This window comes from Oryctolagus cuniculus, chromosome 6 (assembly GCF_964237555.1).
Source record: "Oryctolagus cuniculus chromosome 6, mOryCun1.1, whole genome shotgun sequence".
NCBI lineage: Eukaryota > Metazoa > Chordata > Mammalia > Lagomorpha > Leporidae > Oryctolagus > Oryctolagus cuniculus.
In genome coordinates this window covers 149,632,105-149,653,399 of record NC_091437.1, presented here as the reverse complement: position 1 = coordinate 149,653,399, position 21,295 = coordinate 149,632,105, and the positions used below count along the sequence as shown (strand labels likewise).

Sequence of the window (21,295 nt, the reverse complement as noted above, 5' to 3'; positions counted from 1 at the left end):
ACACAACTCTTGAAACTCCTTTGTAGATCTAAAATTTTTAAAGAGTAGAAATGTATGAAGAGAAACCTGGAAAATGAATTGAGGGAAGCATTTACATGTGTATGGGACTGAGAGAAAGGGAGGCCAAGTGCCCACGATGGATCCGTGGATCGGTCCTGGATCTGAATCACCTGACTTCACAGCACATCAATGATGGACAAAAGACATGAAAATCAAGGCGTTCGTGGCAGAGCCAGGACAGAACTCAGCTGTAGTTTTATTTCTTTGGCTGTGGCTATTTGGCTGTCTGTCTCCTCTCCTGCGACAATATTTGCTTTGGTTTGGCTTATTTTATTTTAATCTGAAACTTCAAGGGTAGGGATTCATACTATTCTCCTCATAGTAGTCTCATACGCCTAAGTGCAACATTTTGCAGGCAGCAGGTACTTGATGAATGTGTTTAGTACTCCATCCAAGGTACAGGTACTGTGGCACCATGGGTTAAGCTACCACTTAGAACACATAGATTCCATATTGGAGCACCTGATTAGAGTTCTGGCCACTCTGGTTCTGATCCAGCTCTTTGTTAATGTCCCTGGGAAAGCAGCAGATGATGACCCATGTACTTGGATCCCTGCTACCCACACTGGATCTGGATGGAGGTCCAGGCTCCCGGCTTCAACCTGACCAAACTCCAACTGTTTCTGCCATCTGAAGACTGTACCAGCAAAGAAAAGATTCTCATTCATTCTCGCCCTCGCCCTCGCCCTCGCCCTCGCCCTCGCCCTGGCCCTTGCCCTCATTATTCCATTTTCCAACTAAATAAATATTTTTTAATCCCCTGATTTTATAGAAAAAGGAATAGGAGCCCAGAGATGCTCTAAGATGCCTGAGATCCTGTTTCATTTGCTGAAGGATCTAATTCTAGAAACCAGCCCAGGTTTCTCTCTCTACACAAATGTTTTCCTGCTTCCATTATTTGAAACCACCTTCAAGAAATTGCCAAATCCAAATATCCCCTTTATCATTGTTGGCTTAATTTTTAAAAATAATATTATCATTTATTATTCACATGATTTTCTATTAAAATAAAATTTAGTGTTCTATTTCAAAGTTTTGTTTATTTATTTGAAAAGCAGAGCACTGGAAAGAGAGGAAGAGACACAGAGAGATATCTTGCACTTACTGGTTCATTTGTCAAATTATCACAACAACCAGGGCAGGGCTAGGCTGAAGCCAGGAACCTGGAATTCCATTCGGTGTCCCATATGGGTGCTGGTTCAAGACTTCTGATCCAGCTCTCTGCTGTGGCCTGGGAAAGCAGTAGAGGATGGCCCAAGTCCTTGGGCCCCTGTATCCATGTGGGAGACCTGGAAGAAGCTCCTGGCTCCTGGCTTCGGATCTGCCCAGCTCTGACCATTGCAGCCAATTGGGGAGTGAACCAGCAGATGGAAGACTCTCTCTCTCTCTCCCCCCTTTTCTCTCTCTTCCTCTCCTTCTCTCTGTGTGTAACTCTTACAAGTAAAATAAGTCTTTAAAAAAACTAAAATTAAAATAAAAAAGAGACAAAAATGAATTGGCAAGTTTTAAAGAGCTGTTAAAGACAAAATGACTTCTTTGGCAAAAGCAGAACTGAAAGATAATTTTTAAAAGAATAATTTATTTGTTGGGGCCGGTGCTGTGGCACAGCGGGTTCACTCCCTGGCCTGAAGTGCCGGCATCCCATGGGCGCCAGTTCAAGACCCGGCTGCTCCACTTCCAGTCCAGCTATCTGCTATGGCCTGGGAAAGCAGTAGAAGAAGGCCCAAGACCTTGGGCCCTTACACCCACGTGGGAGACCCAGAAGAAGCTCCTGGCTCCTGACTTCAGATCAGTGCAGTTCCAGCCGTTGTAGCCAACTGGGGAGTGAACCATCGGATGGAAGACCCCTCTCTCTCTCTCCCTCTCTCTCTCTATCTCTCTCTGTATAACTCTGACTTTCAAATAAATAAATAAATCTTTAAAAAAGAATAATTTATTTGTGATTCAATATTTGGTGCCACGTCCCTGTGCCCTGCTTCTACCCCTCCCCAGGTCGGGTCCTACAGTTGGGAAACAGTTTGCCACCCCCTTCTATTACTGTCCATATTAATGTATTAACTGCTTGGCCTGTTGTGATTTTAGTGCTCTGCAAAGAGAAACGGATTACGGAGGATGACACTTGTACTAAGTTCAGGGATGGAAGGAAACTGTCCAGGCAGGCTCCCTTCTGTCTCATCCTTGAAAAAGACAAAAATTCACTCTGCATCTCTCATCATGGACGGGCCTTTCCTGTAGTCACAGCAATGGGGTTGACAGTGGCAGGGGCGTCTGTGAGGGCTTCCCAACCTGCACTCTTCTGTACTATCTGTCTTTGTCTTTGTAACCCAAGAAGAGAGCTTTCTCACCACTGATGAGTACACAGTGGGGATGTCCCTGGAACCAGGAGAGGTTCCTCATTCCAGACCGGGCTCACAGCAAACATCCCCACTGTACCCCACAAGAGACAGCGGGGAGGAGACAGAGTTGATTGGTATAAGCACTCCTCAACAGACTCCCTGGGAAGGAGCCCATGCCAGTGTAAAACTCACCCACTGACCATGCAGTTTGGGTGACACTTTTGGTACAAAAGAACCTTACCATTCCCAAGGGAAATTTCCTGAGACCTTCACTGATACCCACATTGACGACCAATCATAAGCATCAATGGCAGGCATTGAAAAATGTAGGCAGTGCTTCCAGAACCTCGCAGGAGTGACCACCAAGGCCAGGACAGGTCAAGAGTAACAGAACCACAGTGGCGGCGGGGCTGGCGTCAGCCACCCTGGTCTCATAAGGGAATTTCAATCCATGCCACCTCACACAGGCAGAGTTAGACAGAACCTCTATTCTAAGTCATGGGCACCCCTTCTTAACCAAAACTAAGACTTCTAGGAGCAACACCTATTCCCTGAGATTAAAGCAAGTGTTGTACATGTACCATCCCATTTCATCTCATGGCAACCTAGAAGCATCCATTAGGGTCTTCTCTGTTTTAAGGATTCAAAACTGAGGAAGCTTAGAGAAGTCAAGCCACATGAACGTGACAGAAAGTGTTTGAAAGGGAATTTAAAGCCAGGTAGTCCCTCTCTGAGCCCATGGGACTGGTCACTGCTTTCCAGCCCAAGCCATGGGCATCCGTGGAGCTCACTGTTCAACCTTGCCCCTCCTCTTTCTCTGTCTTTATGACCCAGCTCAAGTGAATGGCTCTTTCCTCTGCCCTCCAAACCCACTGTGTGTGTGTGTGTGTGTGTGTGTATATATGATTTCTTATGGCCTTGTTGGTTCATTTATTCATGTAATAGATTAAGTATCTATAGGCGCCAGACACATGAAATAAAAAAGATAAAATCAGGGAGTGAGGGAGGTGTAGTTAAAATATGTATATATAAATGAGCAATACATGGGATCTTTATGGTGATGAAACCATGTCTTGAGTGTAGCAGTAGAAATACAAACTAACATGATAAAATTGGATAAATACACACACACACAAGAGCACAAGGAGGACTTGGGAACTCTGTAAGATCAGTGGGCTGTACCAATGTCAATATCCTGGTTGTGATATTGTCCTACAGTTTTACATATTGTTAGGGAAAAATGGGGGAAGCATATATGGGATCTTTCAGCATTATTTTACTGATTATTTCTACATTTCTCAATAATCTATAGTTATCTCAATAAAAAGTTTCAACTAACAAAGAATGAAGCCAATGCCATCTAGCAGGGAAATGTAATACAAGAGGCATAGCCCTGAGGATAAAAATGACTCAATTGTGTATACACTTATCTTGTCCACTAGATTATGGTATCACTGAGGGCGGGGGCCATGTCTTTATAATGCCACAGCCCCAGGGGAAAAACAGGTAAGTAGGTTCATGTACTCCCTCTCTCTCCAGTTCTCACACTTGCCTACAGTCTAGAGTGCCAAAGATGTGTCATGCACCACTGACGCCTTCCTTTCTCTGCATGGCAGCTCTCAATATTGTGCTTGCAATCAAGGTGTAAATGACAGAGTCATCCTACGGTAGTAGGATTGCAGGGCTGTAGAGAGACACCAGCTCCAGAAAAAGAAGACCCATCTCTATGTTGGCTAATTTAATCCTTCCTTGATGCAAGCTTTCTTCCAATAGAAAGGAGGAAATAGTGCCATTTTGACAATTTTTGTCTTAGAGTAGCCATGAGCTGGCAAGTAAGAGGGTCTATAAAAGAATAAACAGCATTCTGAAACCAGCAGAATTTAATTCAATTCTCATTTCTACTCTTTACTGGCTATATGACTATGGATAAATCACTTTACCACCCCAATTTTTGGTGTCTACAGTTATAAAAACTGTTACACTGTTATTCTTCTTTCACACATATGACAATACTTCAAAAAGCTCATGTATAAATGGAATTAATAGGTAAGCTTACTTTGGTGTAAAAAAATTTTTTTTAATCCAAGCACAGTTTTTATATAATATACATTTTCCAAGAACTTCATGAAGACTCTAGTATATGAAAACACTTGGAATCTCCAGAGCACCAAACAAAAGCCCCAACTCATCCACTGCTGTCTCTCATGCATGTACATTGTGTGGACCGGGTAATCAATAACCATGTGTTGAATGAATGGATGGAAGAATTGCATTATGGGCCTCTACTGAGTCTATAATCTTTGTTCCAACCAAATACTCTTAATATGAGCAAACCATGGAAAATTTCATGGAAAGTTCATATTATCTTTTAAATTCCATGTTCCATGAACTTTCTGAAACTCCCTAAAATACCAGAGGACTTCTATCATGGTCTCTTTTATGGTTCATCTTTTAATGGCCAGGAGACCCCATTCCTAACACAAGTTCGAAACTCACAGTCATTAACTGCACCATTGTAAGTCATCCTGCATTTCCCTTGTAAACCCTGCATGTGGTGGTGCAGTGTTCTCTCTAGAAGGCTATTCTCAACAATGAGTCAGTCTAAGTAAATGATGACACCTACAAGAGTGATCTAGCAAGAAGCTTTGTTCTACTGAAAACTTTGAACCGTAAAAGGAGATATGTATTAAAGAAGTCTATTTTCGTATTAGTGCCCTCATATTCCAGTTTTACCAATTGGATTCCCTAGTTGTAAAGTACAGAAACCCCTTGGCTGGATGAAATAGAAAAGGAATATATTAAAGCAAACAACACAGTCTTCAAGGAGGCCAAAGAACAAGGCTTTGAAGCTACAAAGTCAGAAGCAGTGCTCTTCTCACCACACCTGGCCCTTGGGAAAACCCTACCTCTGGATACAGACATAGTTTAGCAACCACACTAGAAGAAAGCATACTACCAGAAACTCTGTCAATGCCCTTTCCCCCATCCACGTACTAACCAGGCTCGACCCTGCTTAGCTTCTGAGATCAGAGGAGATCGGGTGCATTCAGGGTGTAGCCAATGCCCTTTCTAAGAAAAGAGGCCTACCTGTTCCTGCCTTCACAAGAATAGTTTCACATTGGACCTGCTTATTTGTGTCACTAGCTTTCAATTCAAAAATCTCAAACACAAGCATCTGATTGGTAGAGTCTGGATCACGTGCCTGCATGCTAGCTGCAAGAGGAACAGAGAGCAAGCCTGCGGCTTTTATCTGGGGAAGAATTTGCAAAAATGAAAGGAAGTTCAAAGATACAAAGCTGCCTAAGAGAAAAGTGATATTTTTTGTGTGTATGAGCAAGAGAGATGGAGAGAGAGAAACAGAGAGAACATATTCCCATCTATTAATTAACTTCCCCAAATTCCCAAATTGCTTGGCTGGGCCAGTGTGAAGCCAGGACCTGGGAACTAAGTCCAGGTCTCCCCTAAGGGTGGCAGGGACCCAGTACTTGAGACTTTTTCTGCTGCCTCTGCTGTCTGAATCAGCAGGAAGCTGGAATCAGAAGCCAGAGCCAGGCTCTACAATATGGGACAAGATCCATTCTATCATCAAGAACTGTAACAAATCACCACCAGCTACAGTGATCTTGGCTGATTAAGTACCATTTTCACTCAAACAAGTGAACATATTAGAATATCATCTAGATTATTTTTGTATGCAAAGGTAAGCATTTATTAAGATCTTGTAGAGAAAATCTGAGGAGAAAACTTTTTCCACACTTCATTAAAATTACTTCACAAATCAACAAAATCATTTATTTGTAATGTTACTGATAGAGAAATTAATATTCTTGTCTAACCCTTAAAATCATTTGTAACAATTATGTAAGTACATTCGTCCATTATTCATGACAAGCACACTACCTCTATTTCCAGAAAGAGATGAAAAACAGTGAAAGGAAATCATCCAACTGGAAACACTGTGATAGATGCCCACAGAGGTACTGTGATAGATACCCACAGAGGTACTGTAGATGCCCACAGAGGTACTGTGATAGATGCCCATAGAGGTACTGTGATAGATACTCACAGAGGTACTGTGATAGATGCCCATAGAGGTACTGTGAGAGATACCCACAGAGGTACTGTGATAGATGCCCACAGAGGTACTGTGAGAGATGCCCACAGAGGTACTGTGATAGATGCCCACAGAGGTACTGTGATAGATACCCACAGAGGTACTGTGATAGATGCCCACAGAGGTACTGTGAGAGATGCCCACAGAGGTACTGTGATAGATGCCCACAGAGGTACTGTGAGAGATGCCCACAGAGGTACTGTGAGAGATACCCACAGAGGTACTGTGAGAGATGCCCGCAGAGGTACTGTGATAGATACCCATAGAGGTACAGTGAGAGATACCCACAGAGGTACTGTGATAGATACCCATAGAGGTACTGTGACAGATACCCATAGAGGTACTGTGATAGATGCCCACAGAGGTACTGTGATAGACACCCACAGAGGTATTGTGATAGAAACCCAGAGAGGTACTGTGAGAGATGCCCATAGAGGTACTGTGAGAGATGCCCATAGAGGTACTGTGATAGATACTCACAGAGGTACTGTGATAGATACCCACAGAGGTACTGTGAGATATACCCACAGAGTTACTGTGATTTAGATACCCACAGAGGTACTGTGAGAGATGCCCACAGAGGTACTGTGATAGATACTCACAGAGGTACTGTGATAGATGCCCATACAGGTACTGTGATAGATGCCCATCGAGGTACTGTGATAGATACTCACAGAGGTACTGTGATAGATGCCCATACAGGTACTGTGATAGATGCCCACAGAGGTACTGTGATAGATGCCCATACAGGTACTGTATAGATGCCCACAGAGGTACTGTGATAGATGCCCATACAGGTACTGTGAGAGATACCCATAGAGGTATACTGTGATAGATGCCCACAGAGGTACTGTGATAGATGCCCATAGAGTTACTGTGATAGATGCCCATAGAGGTATTGTGATAGATGCCCATAGAGGTACTGTGATAGATGCCCACAGAGGTACTGTGAGAGATGCCCACAGAAGTACTGTGAGAGATGCCCATAGAGGTACTGTGATAGATGCCCACAGAGGTACTGTGATAGATGCCCACAGAGGTACTGTGATAGATGCCCATAGAGGTACTGTGAGAGATGCCCATACAGGTACTGTGATAGATACCCACAGAGGTACTGTAATAGATGCCCATAGAGGTACTGTGACAGATACCCATACAGGTACTATGATAGATACCCACAGAGGTACTGTGATAGATGCCCATACAGGTACTGTGATAGATACTCACAGAGGTACTGTGATAGATGCCCATACAGGTACTGTGAGAGATACCCATAGAGGTACTGTGATAGATGCCCACAGAGGTACTGTAATAGATGCCCACAGAGGTACTGTGATAGATACCCACAGAGGTACTGTGAGAGATGCCCATAGAGGTACTGTGAGAGATACCCACAGAGGTACTGTGATAGATGCCCACAGAGGTACTGTGAGAGATGCCCACAGAGGTACTGTGATAGATGCCCATAGGAGGTACTGTGATAGATACCCACAGAGGTACTGTAATAGATGCCCATAGAGATACTGTGACAGATAACCACAGAGGTACTGTGATAGATGCCCATAGAGGTACTGTGATAGATGCCCATTGAGGTACTGTGATAAATACTCACAGAGGTACTGTGATAGATGCCCATTGAGGTACTGTGATAAATACTCACAGAGGTACTGTGATAGATGCCCATAGAGGTACTGTGATAGATGCCCATACAGGTACTATGATAGATACCCACAGAGGTACTGTGATAGATGCCCATAGAGGTACTGTGATAGATACCCACAGAGGTACTGTGAGAGATGCCCACAGAGGTACTGTGATAGATGCCCATACAGGTACTGTGATAGATGCCCATACAGGTACTGTGAGAGATACTCACAGAGGTACTGTGATAGATACCCACAGAGGTACTATGATAGATGCCCACAGAGGTACTGTGATAGATACCCATAGAGGTACTGTGAGAGATGCCCACAGAGGTACTGTGATAGATGCCCATAGAGGTACTGTGATTTAGATACCCACAGAGGTACTGTGATAGATACCCACAGAGGTACTGTGATAGATACCCATAGAGGTGTAAGAAGCCAGTCAGTTAAGCTTCATAAAGAACAAACCCTGTCAAACTAATCTATGTCAGCCCTGTAACCAAGACAAGTGTAGAACATTAAGAAAAAGCAATAAATGTGATCTATTTTTATTTTGCCAGGGACTGGGATTCTGCCTTGAATGATGCAGGCATCAATAAAGTTCTTAAGATGGTATCAGCCAGCCCACCCAGCTATCAACCAGAAGTTCAACTTCCGAGGAAAACTGCATTAAGATTTCTGCTAAGACAAATCACACCGCCACAAAAGCCAGTGTGAAGACTTTCAAACTTTAGAATATTTATCACAAACTGCACTAAGTCAAAAATCCAATCTAACAATAAAAACTTGGCTGCCCAATAGATATTTATGTAAAGAAGGGGGGTGCTGCTATCCATGAAACTTTATAAACCAAAGGCTACATGGTTTTGTGGAAGGCTCAGTGCCAATTCTACAGTTCTGAACAGCTTCACTACAGACCTAGAGTGCAGAGGGTGCAAGTCTTTTGTGAAAACTGACCTCAACCAGCAACTGAATTCACTGTAATGACTGAGTCACCCAATCACTCCAGCCAAGCCACAACTTTGTTTTGCCCCAAAATGAGATTGGCCATTGATACCTCTTGATTTCTCTGATTGTTTTCCACCTTATAAATCTAGGCTCCCAAGACATGCGTTTTTCACAGTCTTCATTGACTGTTTATGACCTTGATGCAAAGTTCAAAACTTCTCTGGATTCATTTTCTCTCCAGTTAACAAGGTTAATATTGGCTCATCTCTCATATGGTATTGTATTAAATATACTGGCACATGAAAAGTACTTAGAATGGTGACTGGTACATAATAAGTGTTTACTATATGGTATATATGGCAAACACTTGTCTTGCCCAAAATCTTTGGAGCCCAATGTTATAAATTCAAAATCTTTCTGATTGTAGAAAGAGAATATGAAATAGCCCCTTACATTAGAGTCTGGCACATCATTTTATAATCAAATGCATATTTCCACAGCAAAATGTATAGGTAGACACATTAACTGGTACAAAGCTAAAAAAAAAAAAAAGACCTTCATGTCAGATTCTACAACAAAAGGACTTGTGTCAATCTTAGAGAAAGTTGAGTTTTCAGAGATGTATAGATTTGGGAATTTGAAGTAATGGATTGTGTACATAGGCTGAGGTGATTCACAGCTTATACTCATATTTGGTACCATTTGCCTTATACCAAATCTACTCTACTCCCTGGAGTCTTCCAGATCTCCTAGGTTGCACATCCATCCCTGAATTGTCTGTTTATAGCCTTAGCCTAAAGCTTGATCAGTTTTCCCTTCTCAACCATAACCTGAACTTACATCTTTCCCAATTTAGCTCTCCCTAAGAAGACCCTCCAGGACTGGCCCTGGCATATTACATGAGCTCCTGGCTATGGATTGGTCCAGCTCTGGCCATTGCAGCCATTTGGGGAGTGATCCAACGGATTAAAGATCTCTCTCGTTCTCTCTCTCTCTGCCTCTGTAACTCTGCCTTTCAAATAAATAGATAAATCTTTTTAAAAATTTCTACTTATATACATTTTTCTCTCATTATTGTTAATCTTCACTTTTAATGTTGTCTCCTAATGTGCCTTTTCCTTTTTCTTTCATATTAATAGAATCACCAAATTTTAGCTGAGCACATGCCCACCAAAATTACAAAATTACCATTCCAGAATCTTTTACAGCTTGGTGCCACATAGCTGGGGTATGGCGATGTGATAACTTTTAGCCAATGGGATGTTGGTGAATATGATGCTGTAACTTCCAGCTCCATCCTTAAAGACAGGAATAATGCTGTACCCTGAAGAAATTCCCTTCCATTCTGCTACGTGGAACACAGGTAATGCAGCGAGCTATCTTGGGCCACTCAGATGAGTGAAACACTGCCAGGCTATCTGAATTGCAATGGATACAGAGGCTAGGTCTCCGTCTAGTTAAGTCACTGTTTCTAGCATTATTTAGGTACAACAAAACCAACTTCCAACTAATACACTGCTACATTCATTCAGGAATGTAATTTATAATTTGCAGACAGTTTCTCAGAGGTGGGGGAAACTACATTAATTATACCTACTAATCATAAGATAGAACCAAGTTCAACATGTGGACTTGAACGTGAACTGCAGAATACAGAAAAGTGGCAGCTTCTCTAGCCGGCGCCGCGGCTCACTAGGCTAATCCTCCGCCTAGCGGCGCCGGCACACCAGGTTCTAGTCCCGGTCGGGGCGACGGATTCTGTCCCGGTTGCCCCTCTTCCAGGCCAGCTCTCTGCTGTGGCCAGGGAGTGCAGTGGAGGATGGCCCAGGTGCTTGGACCCTGCACCCCATGGGAGACCAGGAAAAAGCACCTGGCTCCTGGCTCCTACCATCGGATCAGCGCGGTGCGCCGGCCGCAGCGCGCCAGCCGCGGCGGCCATTGGAGGGTGAACCAACAGCAAAGGAAGACCTTTCTCTCTGTCTGCCTGTCAAAAAAAAAAAAAGAAAAGAAAAGAAAAGAAAAAAAGAAAAGTGGCAGCTTCTCTAGGCAATGTGGGATGGAGGACAGGAAGAAGGCAGAGGCTGACTTCCAGGCTAGATGACGTTTTAGGAGTCCCTGGCTCTGATGTCTTCTACTTAGCACCACTAGGGTCCCACCTGCCCTCACCATTATCTCCTCAGGGTCCCTAGCACACACATCCACACACTTTACCATGGACAGCTCGGCCCCTCCAAGAAGGCTGGGCCCAGGCAGTATTCCGAGAGTCTAACCATGTCTCTGACAGGTTGAGTTCAGAACGGTGCACCAGCGGCACTTCCTGTAATCGGAGGATTTTTTTCCTCAGTAAGAGGTTTTCCTGTTTCCTTCGAGCCAGCCTGCCCTCCATGACTCAGACAGAAACTCTGCTTATCTCCCCAGTCACAGATGTTACCTTCATCACATGGAACAAACGCTCCCTGCCCCCAGTCACCATCAGCCCAAGAACCAAGATCCCAAGGCTTCCCACACCTAGTGATAAAATATGAGCCAGCTGCCACTGGACAGGTGGCAGCTGCTGGGACAAAGGGCCAACGAGCAGACATGATGGATGGGTGGAAGGAACTGGCTTACTTCAGGCTGGCCATGAATGGCTCCATGCAAAATATATGGAGGTGCAGCCGGCATTGTGGTCTAGCAGGTAAAGCTGCCTCCTTCAATGATGATGTAGGTGCCAGTTCATGTTCCACTAATGCTCCACTAATGGCCTGAGAAAAACAGCAGAAGATGGCCCAAGTGTTTGGGCTCCTGCTACCCATGTGAGACACCTGGAAGGTGCTCCTCTGTTGCAGCTATCTGGGGAGTGAAACAGTGGATGGAATCACTCTCTGTGTCTCTCTCCCCCTCTCTCTGTCTGTCTGTCTGTCCTTCTCTCTCTGTAGCTGTGACTTTCAAATAAATAATCTCTTAAAAATTTTAAGTACAATCCTTTAGCAACAGACAGCTAGCCTCATCTATCTTTTGTCCCTAGTACCTGGCATGTAAGTTTACTGAACGAGCAAATGGATGAATATCACTCCACCTGAAGCTTTATTATAAAACCACAAAATCCCAGAGTAGTAGGAGGCCGCAAAAGCCCCTGAGTCTATCTTTCTATACAAAGCCAGAATATTCCCAACAGCAGTTCTGCTCCATGATCACTGGGTGGGCCGTGAACATTCCTCACCCAGATCTGGCTCTTTGGCACAAGTGCCACACCACAATCTCTCCTTCCAGCTCTTGGGACCACAGAACCATCTGGTCTTGGTTTTTCCTCATAGCCTAATATACCTCTCAGAATATTCAATTTCTCCTTTGAACTGGACCGCAAACTAGGGGCTGACAATGGGACCGTCAAGAGTCATGGAAGGAGCCAAGGATTTACCAAGCATCAGATGTAAGACACCACCAGCACCGGCCCTTCAGCTGCCTGGTTTCTCACCTGCTCTCTTGTCTTGAAAGAGTTATGGCAGGCTTGCTCGACTGTAATTAGGGGGAGCCTCTGGAGTAAAGGGCGAGTGAAAACGACACCTCTGACTCCCAAGAACAGGACCTGCAATGGGTACAGTCACAGAGGGTGCCCCACTCAGGTGCGGGGGTTTTAATGCTCAGCAGTCATCATTTTGAAATTCTTTGTGATTTTGTCTTTGACCTTGTTTTTTGTAAGAGACATCCAAAGGACAGTATACACGTAGTCTGGGCTGAGAGATCCACTCTTGTGCATCCCTCCTCCCATTGCCTCCCTGCCTCCCTGGGACAGGTGCTCAGCGATGTTCTCCTCTGTCACCTGTCATCCTTGGCAGCTCCAGGATGTAGATGCAGGAGAGGTCAACATCAAGTACATGTGCCTCATATGCTCAGCACTGGGGGGACTCCAGGCACAAATTTAAAAAAAAAACATGATGAGTTAAGAGCAAGACTACAGAAAACAGCAAAGACTTTTTCAACTAAGGAGGCCCTAGATTTTAATTTTTCACTGAACCCGGCAAGTTATGCAGGTGACCCTACCCAAGGACATGGGGTTTACAGATCCTGAGGCACCCAACCGTCAGTGACGGGGGCTCCTCCAGCCTAGATCAGAAACTAAAAAAGGAAGCCAGAGAGTGAGAAGAGGAATCAGCCCCGAGGTGGGGATGGGACCAAGCTCCAGTCTCTCCTTTTGCTCCAGCCACACAGGCCCACCATGCCCCACACTCTCCCAGTCTCTGGTCTCTGCTCTGCTAAGACTTTGGCAACTCCTCCCAACTGTCTGAGGGTCCTCACTCATCCTCTGACCCACAGCTCTAGTGTGAAGTGCTCCCTCTGCCTGCCTGCCCTCCCTGTCAGAGCCATCCGTGCTCTCTCCTCCTTGAGTAGTGTCCTCCTCTAGCTGTCCTCTCTGACCTGCACCTCCTGCTGACCACCATGTGTCCCCCTCTGGACTGAGAGCCCCTTGGATGCCAGGAGCCGGTGGACTAACCTCTGTGCATGGCACTGAAGGGGCACTCTCGAAATGTTTGTTGAACTGCAGAAACTCCTGCTCCTCCCCTACCCCCACCTTTACACAGGGATCTTCCCAGGATACTCTCTAGGAGGAGGTCCAGGCTATTTTTAAGGACTCCAAAGCAAGATCAATTCATCTCTTCTCTGAAACTGCTTCCAAATTTCAGGGACCCTTCCCACCCTACATAACTCACTCCTCAGCTCTCTACTAAACACCTGCCCCATTGTTCTCTGTGCCATGAGGTTTAAGTCTCATCACCCCAGCTGAACCTCAGGATCCCCCTCTTGTTCTCTGCATAACCCCTCTCATAAACACAAAAGGAAGTTTATAAATCTTTGACGTCAACCTCCTCATTTTTAGGAACTTATCCTGAAGGTGTAATTGATTACCCAACTTGCACATAGTAAGGCTGAATATGTAAGGGTGTTGGTAATGGAATGATTATATGGGGAATAATTCAAAGTCTCATAAGCTGGGGACTAATTAAATAAATTAGTTTTGTATGCACAATGGAATACCATGCAGTCATTGGTGACAGCGGCGTAAGCACACATTTGTTGAATTGAAAAGGTGCTCACCACACAAGACCCAAGCACAGGCTTTATTACTTCCAGGAGAAAAGTGCAAGACAAGCATTCAACACTCAGAACCCCAGGAGGCTGTGATCAAAGAAACCCTGGAGAGCACAGGTGCTTTCAATGTTAAGCACTTCCTTGCAGCCAGCCACCCAGTGACAGAGCTTTCAGGGTACGTGGAAAATGTACAGAAGAAAAGTAGGTTACAGAGCAACAGGAATGATGTGATACAGTTTATGTAATAAAAACGTGTATGTGCACAGAAAGACGCTTTGGGGATTTGTCATCCAAAATCAATATTTGTCTCTGGGAAGAGAGACTTAGGCTTAATTTATCTTTACACTTTTTCCTATATCGCCTTATATTTTTATAAAGGTTGTGCATTCTCTTGACATTCACCAAATGCTGTATAGCTCTTTATGTTTCGGGGTGGGGGGGATAATATCTAGGACAAGGAGGTTCTCATCAAATACTAGTGAAATGGAAACTGACTTACAGTCCTTTGGCATTATACTTGATTTATACAAATGCCATGAATGAATGAAGAGCCAAAGGGCCTTGCTGGACATTCCATTACCCAGAACAGGACCAAGCCTGTTCTCTGAACATGAATAAGTAAGCATGAATGTATAAACGAATAAATGTTCTCCGCTATCATGAATAAAATATCATGGATGTGGTGACCATCATAACAGCAATGAAGTCCATTACAACTTCAAAAGCCTTTCACCTCAATGTCTCATTTGACCTTTAAAACTAGATTCATGGCTAGTCCTCCAAATTGAATTCCCTCAACATTTGTCACCACCAAGCAGGAGTTCCAGGTTGGCATGGTTTTTGCACAGATGGATGGAGGGATATAAAGATGGATAAAGAAATTCCTTAGTACCTCTTTTATAGACAAGAGCACTGAGAAGCAGGGGTGAAGCAACATGCTCAGTGTGCATAGTTAGCAAATAATAAAATAAGTGGGCTGGGCCGGCACCGCGGCTCAATAGGCTAATGCTCCACCTGCAGTGCCGGCACCCCGGGTTCTAGTCCCGGTCGGGGCCGGATTCTGTCCCGGTTGCCCCTCTTCCAGTCTAGCTCTCTGCTGTGGCCCGGGTATGCAGTGGAGGATGTCCCAGGTCTTTGGGCCCTGCACCCGCATGGGAGACGAGGAAAAGCACCTGGCTCCTGGCTTCGGATCAGCGTGGTGCGCCAGCCGCAGTGGCCATTGAGGGGTGAACCAACAGAAAAGGAAGACCTTTCTCTTTGTCTCTATCACTGTCCACTCTGCCTGTCCAAAAAAAAAAAAAAAAAAAAGTGGGCTGGAACCATTACATTATTGCTCTCCTAATCAGCTCTCTTTGCTACAAAAGGCATCCTAAAACTATTTTCTTGAAGAAAAGATAATTTAGTCTCACTGATAGATATATTCTTGATAAGCAGGGGTGATAGTCAAAATACAAATGGCATGATTCTGGCTTGTCACCTGTTACCAGTCCTGGCACAGTGAAGGAGCCTGGACACCTCCTGCTACGGCAAGCACTAACTCACTACTGGCTGGATGCAGGCAAATGGGTCTTTGGGGTTGCAAGGGTACCAGATGGACTCAGCGGGCCCAAGACAGGAGCTTTTCATCTATTGGTATGGAAGTGTTTTCTTATTGTAACAACTAATACAATAATATAAGTGCTAAAGCCCTCTACGACGCTAAAAGCTTTGCTATGCTCATGAGAAATTCTGTCTTCTCTTCCCTCATAGCAGTCTCTATTCTGGAAACTGTTTATAATGCCACTTAAAACCTGGGTCTTGACAAATCCAATCTGCATCCTTGCATAAATGGAATCAAATTCCCCTACCCTCTTCTGAAAATGATGCCGAGCCTGATGGCTGCAGGGGTCAGAGCAGGCAAGTGGAGGGAAAGGGTGATTTGCGATGAGGGAGGGACTGCAATAAAATCCAAGGAAATGCATGAGACAGCAGAACAAACAAGAGTCCTCATCATGAACTCAGCATTCCCTGAACCCAGAAGTTCCTTGACACACATGATCTGGAAGACTGACTCTCCCTAATCTCAACTTTTTTATATTTCAGGGAGTCAAGGGAGATATCCATAAATGATTGTTGTGTCAAGTGGAAGGCTCCCTGAAAAAAAGAACTTTCTAAGAACTCAGGGGAGGGGCCAGTACTGTGTCGTAGTGAGTGAAGCCACTGCCTGCAGTGTAGGCATCCCATATGGGCGCTGGTTCAAGTCTCAGCTGCTCCACTTCCAATCCAGCTCTCTGTCATGGCCTGGGAAAGCAGTAGAACATGGCCCAAATCCTTGGGTCCCCGCACACGCATGCAAGACCCAGAATAAGCTTCTGGCTGCTGGTTTCAGATTGGTGCAGCTCCAGCCCCTGCAGCCATTTGGGGAATGAACAGCAGATGGAAGATCTCTCTCTCTCTCTTACTCTCTTGGTCTCTCCCTCTGCCTCTCTGTAATTCTGCCTTTCAAATAAAAATAAATAAATCTAAAAAAAAGGAATTCAGGGGAAAGAGTTTCTTTCCATCAGAGAAAATCTAGGAGGACTGCCTGAAGAAAGCTGCCTTGACTTGCGTCTTCTTTAGTATTTACACCAGGGGAGGAAGGGCCTTCAGATCAACACAGGCCAGCTTGAAGCAAACATTGTCCAAGACATTTACCAGCAAAATATGCAAAACGGGCATAGTATATATGGACTGAATGTGTCATTCTCAAGTACATCACGCAAAACTCCTGGTCTTTCTCATGTTGCCTAGAACATCGTCTCTCATTGTCACTTCTACCTCCACAATCAATAATTTCCTCTCTCATTCTTCTCTTCCCAGCTTATGAAGACTTTCTCCAAGAAAAATTCTTTGACCGCCCCCCTCCAAAATGGATTAACTGTCTCTCCCTGTTCAATCTCCAACAGCTTCCTGGACATACTTCTTTCGAATACTTGAAACAGCCAAATTGTGATCATCTACTGAGTTACTGAGCAACACCACTTACCTGTAATGATGTTCTGAGACAGGCACCTGGTCCAATCCATCTTGTGGACCCAGTGCCTAATATAGCACCATACTAACAACAAACAGTCAAAGGGCACTTAAGTGGTGATTGAATTTAAAAATTGATTTAGCAGCTCAGTTCTATGCTAGAACCCCAGTCCTGACCAGCCTGTCTGGGCTCATGAGATTCCCATGTTTTTCTATTGAATCACTGTGCACCTGAAAAGATTCAAATGTGTCCAGACCCATTTTATCTACCCCAAGAAAAAATGAAAAGGCAACTTCTGCTCTAAACCCCAGTACGAGTCCCCCAAGATCATTGCTAGCCCCACCAAGAAGAGCCCCAAGCAAATCTGTGAGTAAGGCCAGTGCACATCATTCCTGAAACGGGGCTGGAAAAACTTAAACCCTCACTTGCAAACTCAGAGGAGACTTTGAAGCAGAAGGAAGCAGTCAGAGGGAGGAAAGGGAACCACAGGCTGTGGTCAAGTGTGACTAGATAAGGAAAGGCCCTGGTTTCAGGGGGAAAAGCATTTAATAACTTTATAAGCCAGTTCAAGAAATGAGAGAATATTTTAAGGGCTCAACATGTGAACATAGTTATCTCCAGTGATGATATGGGTAGTTATTTATATCCTCATAGTCTCTACATTTTTCTAAATTTTCTACAATAATGCTATTTATTTTCTCATCAGAAAGAGTAAGCTACACCATTTAGTTGTGACAGCAGACCTTATTGTCCCCCTTAGCCAGTGACCCCTTCTTGCCAAGTCTTAAGTCTTGTGAACCCATGATAACTTTTGAAGGGTGACCCGCAACCCCAGTTCCCAGTCCTTTGGCTCTAGGCACCCTCAAAAGTATTTCTTTTAGGAGAAGGAAATATGTTACTTGGCTTTGGGAGGCTTCTCCATTCTTCTTCTTCTGAGTGGCTCCTCTGAACTTGGAACCAGCAAAATCCTGATGTCTGGCTTTCTCCAGGTCCTGGGCACTGGCTTCTGAGCTTCAGAGTAATGTGACAGGAGAGACTACTTGGGGGGCGTGGCTGAATCAACACCCATTGGTGTGCCTGTGTGTCTGCAAGTGTCATGTTACCATGCAATCAAAGGTGTACAAGCAAACTATCCCATGAAGAGTGGTTCTGCCAGTCAACATTCTTAACTACTCCGCCCCACTGGTACATATCTCTTCCCCCTCAATGACAGAACCAAAAGCTCGATGCCTTTGAGCCTTGAGCTCAAATTCCTTTAATAATTATCTGATAATGTCACCACATCTCAAGAAACACAACTAAAAAGATCACTCAATTCTCCCAGAAAAGCACTGTCAATAGAGCCTTTACTGATTATGAAAATATTCTGTTATCTACCCTAATACGGTAGCCAATAAGACTATTGAGCATTTGAAATGTGACTAGTGCAGCTGAATAAATTTTTAAAAATTAATTTAAATTTAAATAGTTACATGTGGGTAATGACCACTATAGTTTAGAACTCCAAAATTGTGGGGGCCAGCACTGTGGCACAGCAGGTGAAGCCTCCGCCTGCAGCGCCGGCATCCCACATGGGCTCTGGTTCAAGTCCCGGCTGCTCCACTTCCAATCCAGCTCTCTGCTATGGCCTGGGAAAGCAGTAAAAGATGGCCCAAGTCCTTGGGCCCCTGCACCCACGTGAGAGATCCAGAAGAAGCTCCTGGCTCCTGGCTTCAGATCTGCCCAGTTCCAGCCATTGCAGCCATCTAGGATGTAAACCATTGGATGGAAGACTTATCTCTCTCTGCCACTGCCTCTCTGTAACTCTGCCTTTCAAATAAATAAATAAATCTTTAAAAAAAAGAAAGAATCTTTCTTAGCCCTAGCAAGGACCCAAAATTCACTTGGATCTCTGATTCTCAACCTTTAATGATGAGACCGATCCTTAATATCAAAGATGCACACACACACACACACACACACGATGCATGCGGATCTTCTCGTGGTAAGAATGTTTAGTATATGCTAACTAAGAACATCCTGCTGTGGCCAGCACTGTGGTGTAGTGGGTAAAGACACCGCCTGTAGTGCCGGCATCACATATGGGTGCCAGTTCGTATCCCACTTTTGATCCAGCTCTCTGCTATGGCCTGGGAAAGCAGTAGAAGATTGCCCAAGTCCTTGGGCCCCTGCACCCACTTGGGAGACCTGGAAGGAGCTCCTGGCTCCTGGCTTCAGAATGGCCCAGCTCTGGGCATTATGGCCATTTGGGGAATGAATCAGTAAATGGAAGACCTCTCTCTCTCTCTGCCTCTGCCCCTGAAACTCCACCTTTCAAATAAATGAATAAATCATAAAAAAGAACATCTTGCTAGCCAAAATCATTAAAAATCCAATTACATTGAAAACGTGAATACCTGAATTAGTCAGCATTGCATAACACTTTTCATTGCATTTTACTAGTTACAACAGCATCAAATGCATGTGTATAGAGGTGACCATGGCACGATGTTGTTCAGCCTTTCACCCTGTCCAACTCATGGGTTTCCAGGTCCTCTCCAATGAATCTTCAGCCCCCAACACCATTCCCAGATGAAGAGTTCAACGTGGAAACTAATGGCTCAGTCCTACTCCCGGTTTGAGAAAAGAAAATGGATCCCAGGAAGAAGAACTGCCCAGATCCCACAGTCAATAACCTGTGGTGTGGCCTGGCAGTTGGCCTACTACTCTTTCACTCCACCACAGAGCCCAAAGGAAAGAAACACCCCGAGATCAGCAATGGAGATACAGCTGGCTACATATAAAATATCCCTCTTTTCTTTCCTTCTCCTGGGTGTTACAGGAAATAAATGAGCAGACTTTTGTAAATATATATTGATGAATAGTTACAAAAATATGCCTATGAAGGTGTTATGAGAAAAGCTGAAATAGTCCCATTTGTGTTTCGGTGAAATTCGATAGTTTTGGAGATTTTTCTGAAGCATGTGAAACTTTGCGGCCTTTGTTAGCTCTATGGGCATCGTCCCAGAAACAAGCAATAAAACAAAACTATCTGCTAAAAATAAAACCAGCTGGATGGCCTCCTTTCAGTTCCAGTCATCAAGACAGAGAAGAAAGAGTAGATTTAGGGGCCGGTGTTGTGGTGTAGCAGGTAAAGCCGCCACCTGCAGTGCTGGCATCCCATATGGGCGCTGGTTCATGTCCTGTCTGCTCATCATCCAGCTCTCTGCTATGGCCTGGAAAAGCAGTAGAAGATGATCCAAGACCCAGAAGAAGCTCCTGGCTCCTGGCTTCAGATCAGAGCAGCTCCGGCCATTGCGGCCATCTAGGGAGTGAACCAGCAGATGGAAGACTGTCTCTCATTCTCTCTCTCTCTACCTCTGCCTCTCTGTAACTCTGCCTTTCAAATCAGTAAATAAATATTTTAAAAAAGAAAAAAAAGAGTGGATTTGTTTTCCTTGGTGACAATAGCCACCAAGTGCACCTGGAGGAAGAGATGGCTCTGAAATTCTGGAGTCTGACCCTTCTTCCTATTTTGCTTACCATGCACTCCCTCAATAGCACGCGCTGCACTGTCCTGACTCACCAGATTTGGCAAGAAAATTTACTGGAGTCAGTGCTACCGACTCAGCAAAATCAAGCTTTCCATTCTAGAAGCTTATACCCCTGGATGCCTACAGCATTTCGTGTTCTTCCTTTTATAAAATCTTCACCACAGTGACTATGGACTCTGGGGTTGAACCACCAGAGCTTGCGTCATCACTCTAATACTGACTAACTACAGAATGTTTGGTCATCTACCTCTCTTGGTCTCAGTTCCATCGTCTGTGAAATGGGGATAAAAATTCACCACATAGCCGTGTTGAAAATGGCTAAACAATGATTCTCATAAATCTTTCAGAACAGTGCCTAGCAAAAAAAAAAAAAAAATCCGTGCTGTCCCTGAGAACCTGTAGTAATTCGTCATGCTTGTACACATGTGTGTGTTCCATGTTAGTCTATCAACTTCCTGAGTGCAAAGACTTCCTTCATTTCCTAACCACTTTGAGCCCCTCTAGGTGCAAAATTCTATGGGTGGTATGCAGGTGCATGTGATGGTTAGAAATGTCAGCTTTGACGTTAAACATACCAGACAACGGAGGCTACAGTC

At 44.5% G+C, this 21,295-nt stretch overlaps 1 protein-coding gene across 2 annotated transcripts in view; it reads right to left on the bottom strand.

Annotated features, from left to right (window-relative positions):
• The window catches only part of FER1L6 (fer-1 like family member 6), a 195,585-nt gene extending 177,382 nt beyond the window's left edge, over positions 1-18,203 (bottom strand). Inside the window, exon 1 of one of the 2 annotated variants that reach the window (XM_002710764.5) lies at positions 18,066-18,203. In XM_002710764.5, coding sequence (XP_002710810.3) covers positions 18,066-18,088 — 23 coding nt within the window. In that variant the 5' untranslated portion in view covers positions 18,089-18,203. The remainder of the gene's footprint in view (positions 1-18,065) is intronic. The other variant, XM_070075467.1, reaches the window with a different exon arrangement.
• Positions 18,204-21,295: the final 3,092 nt, after the last annotated feature.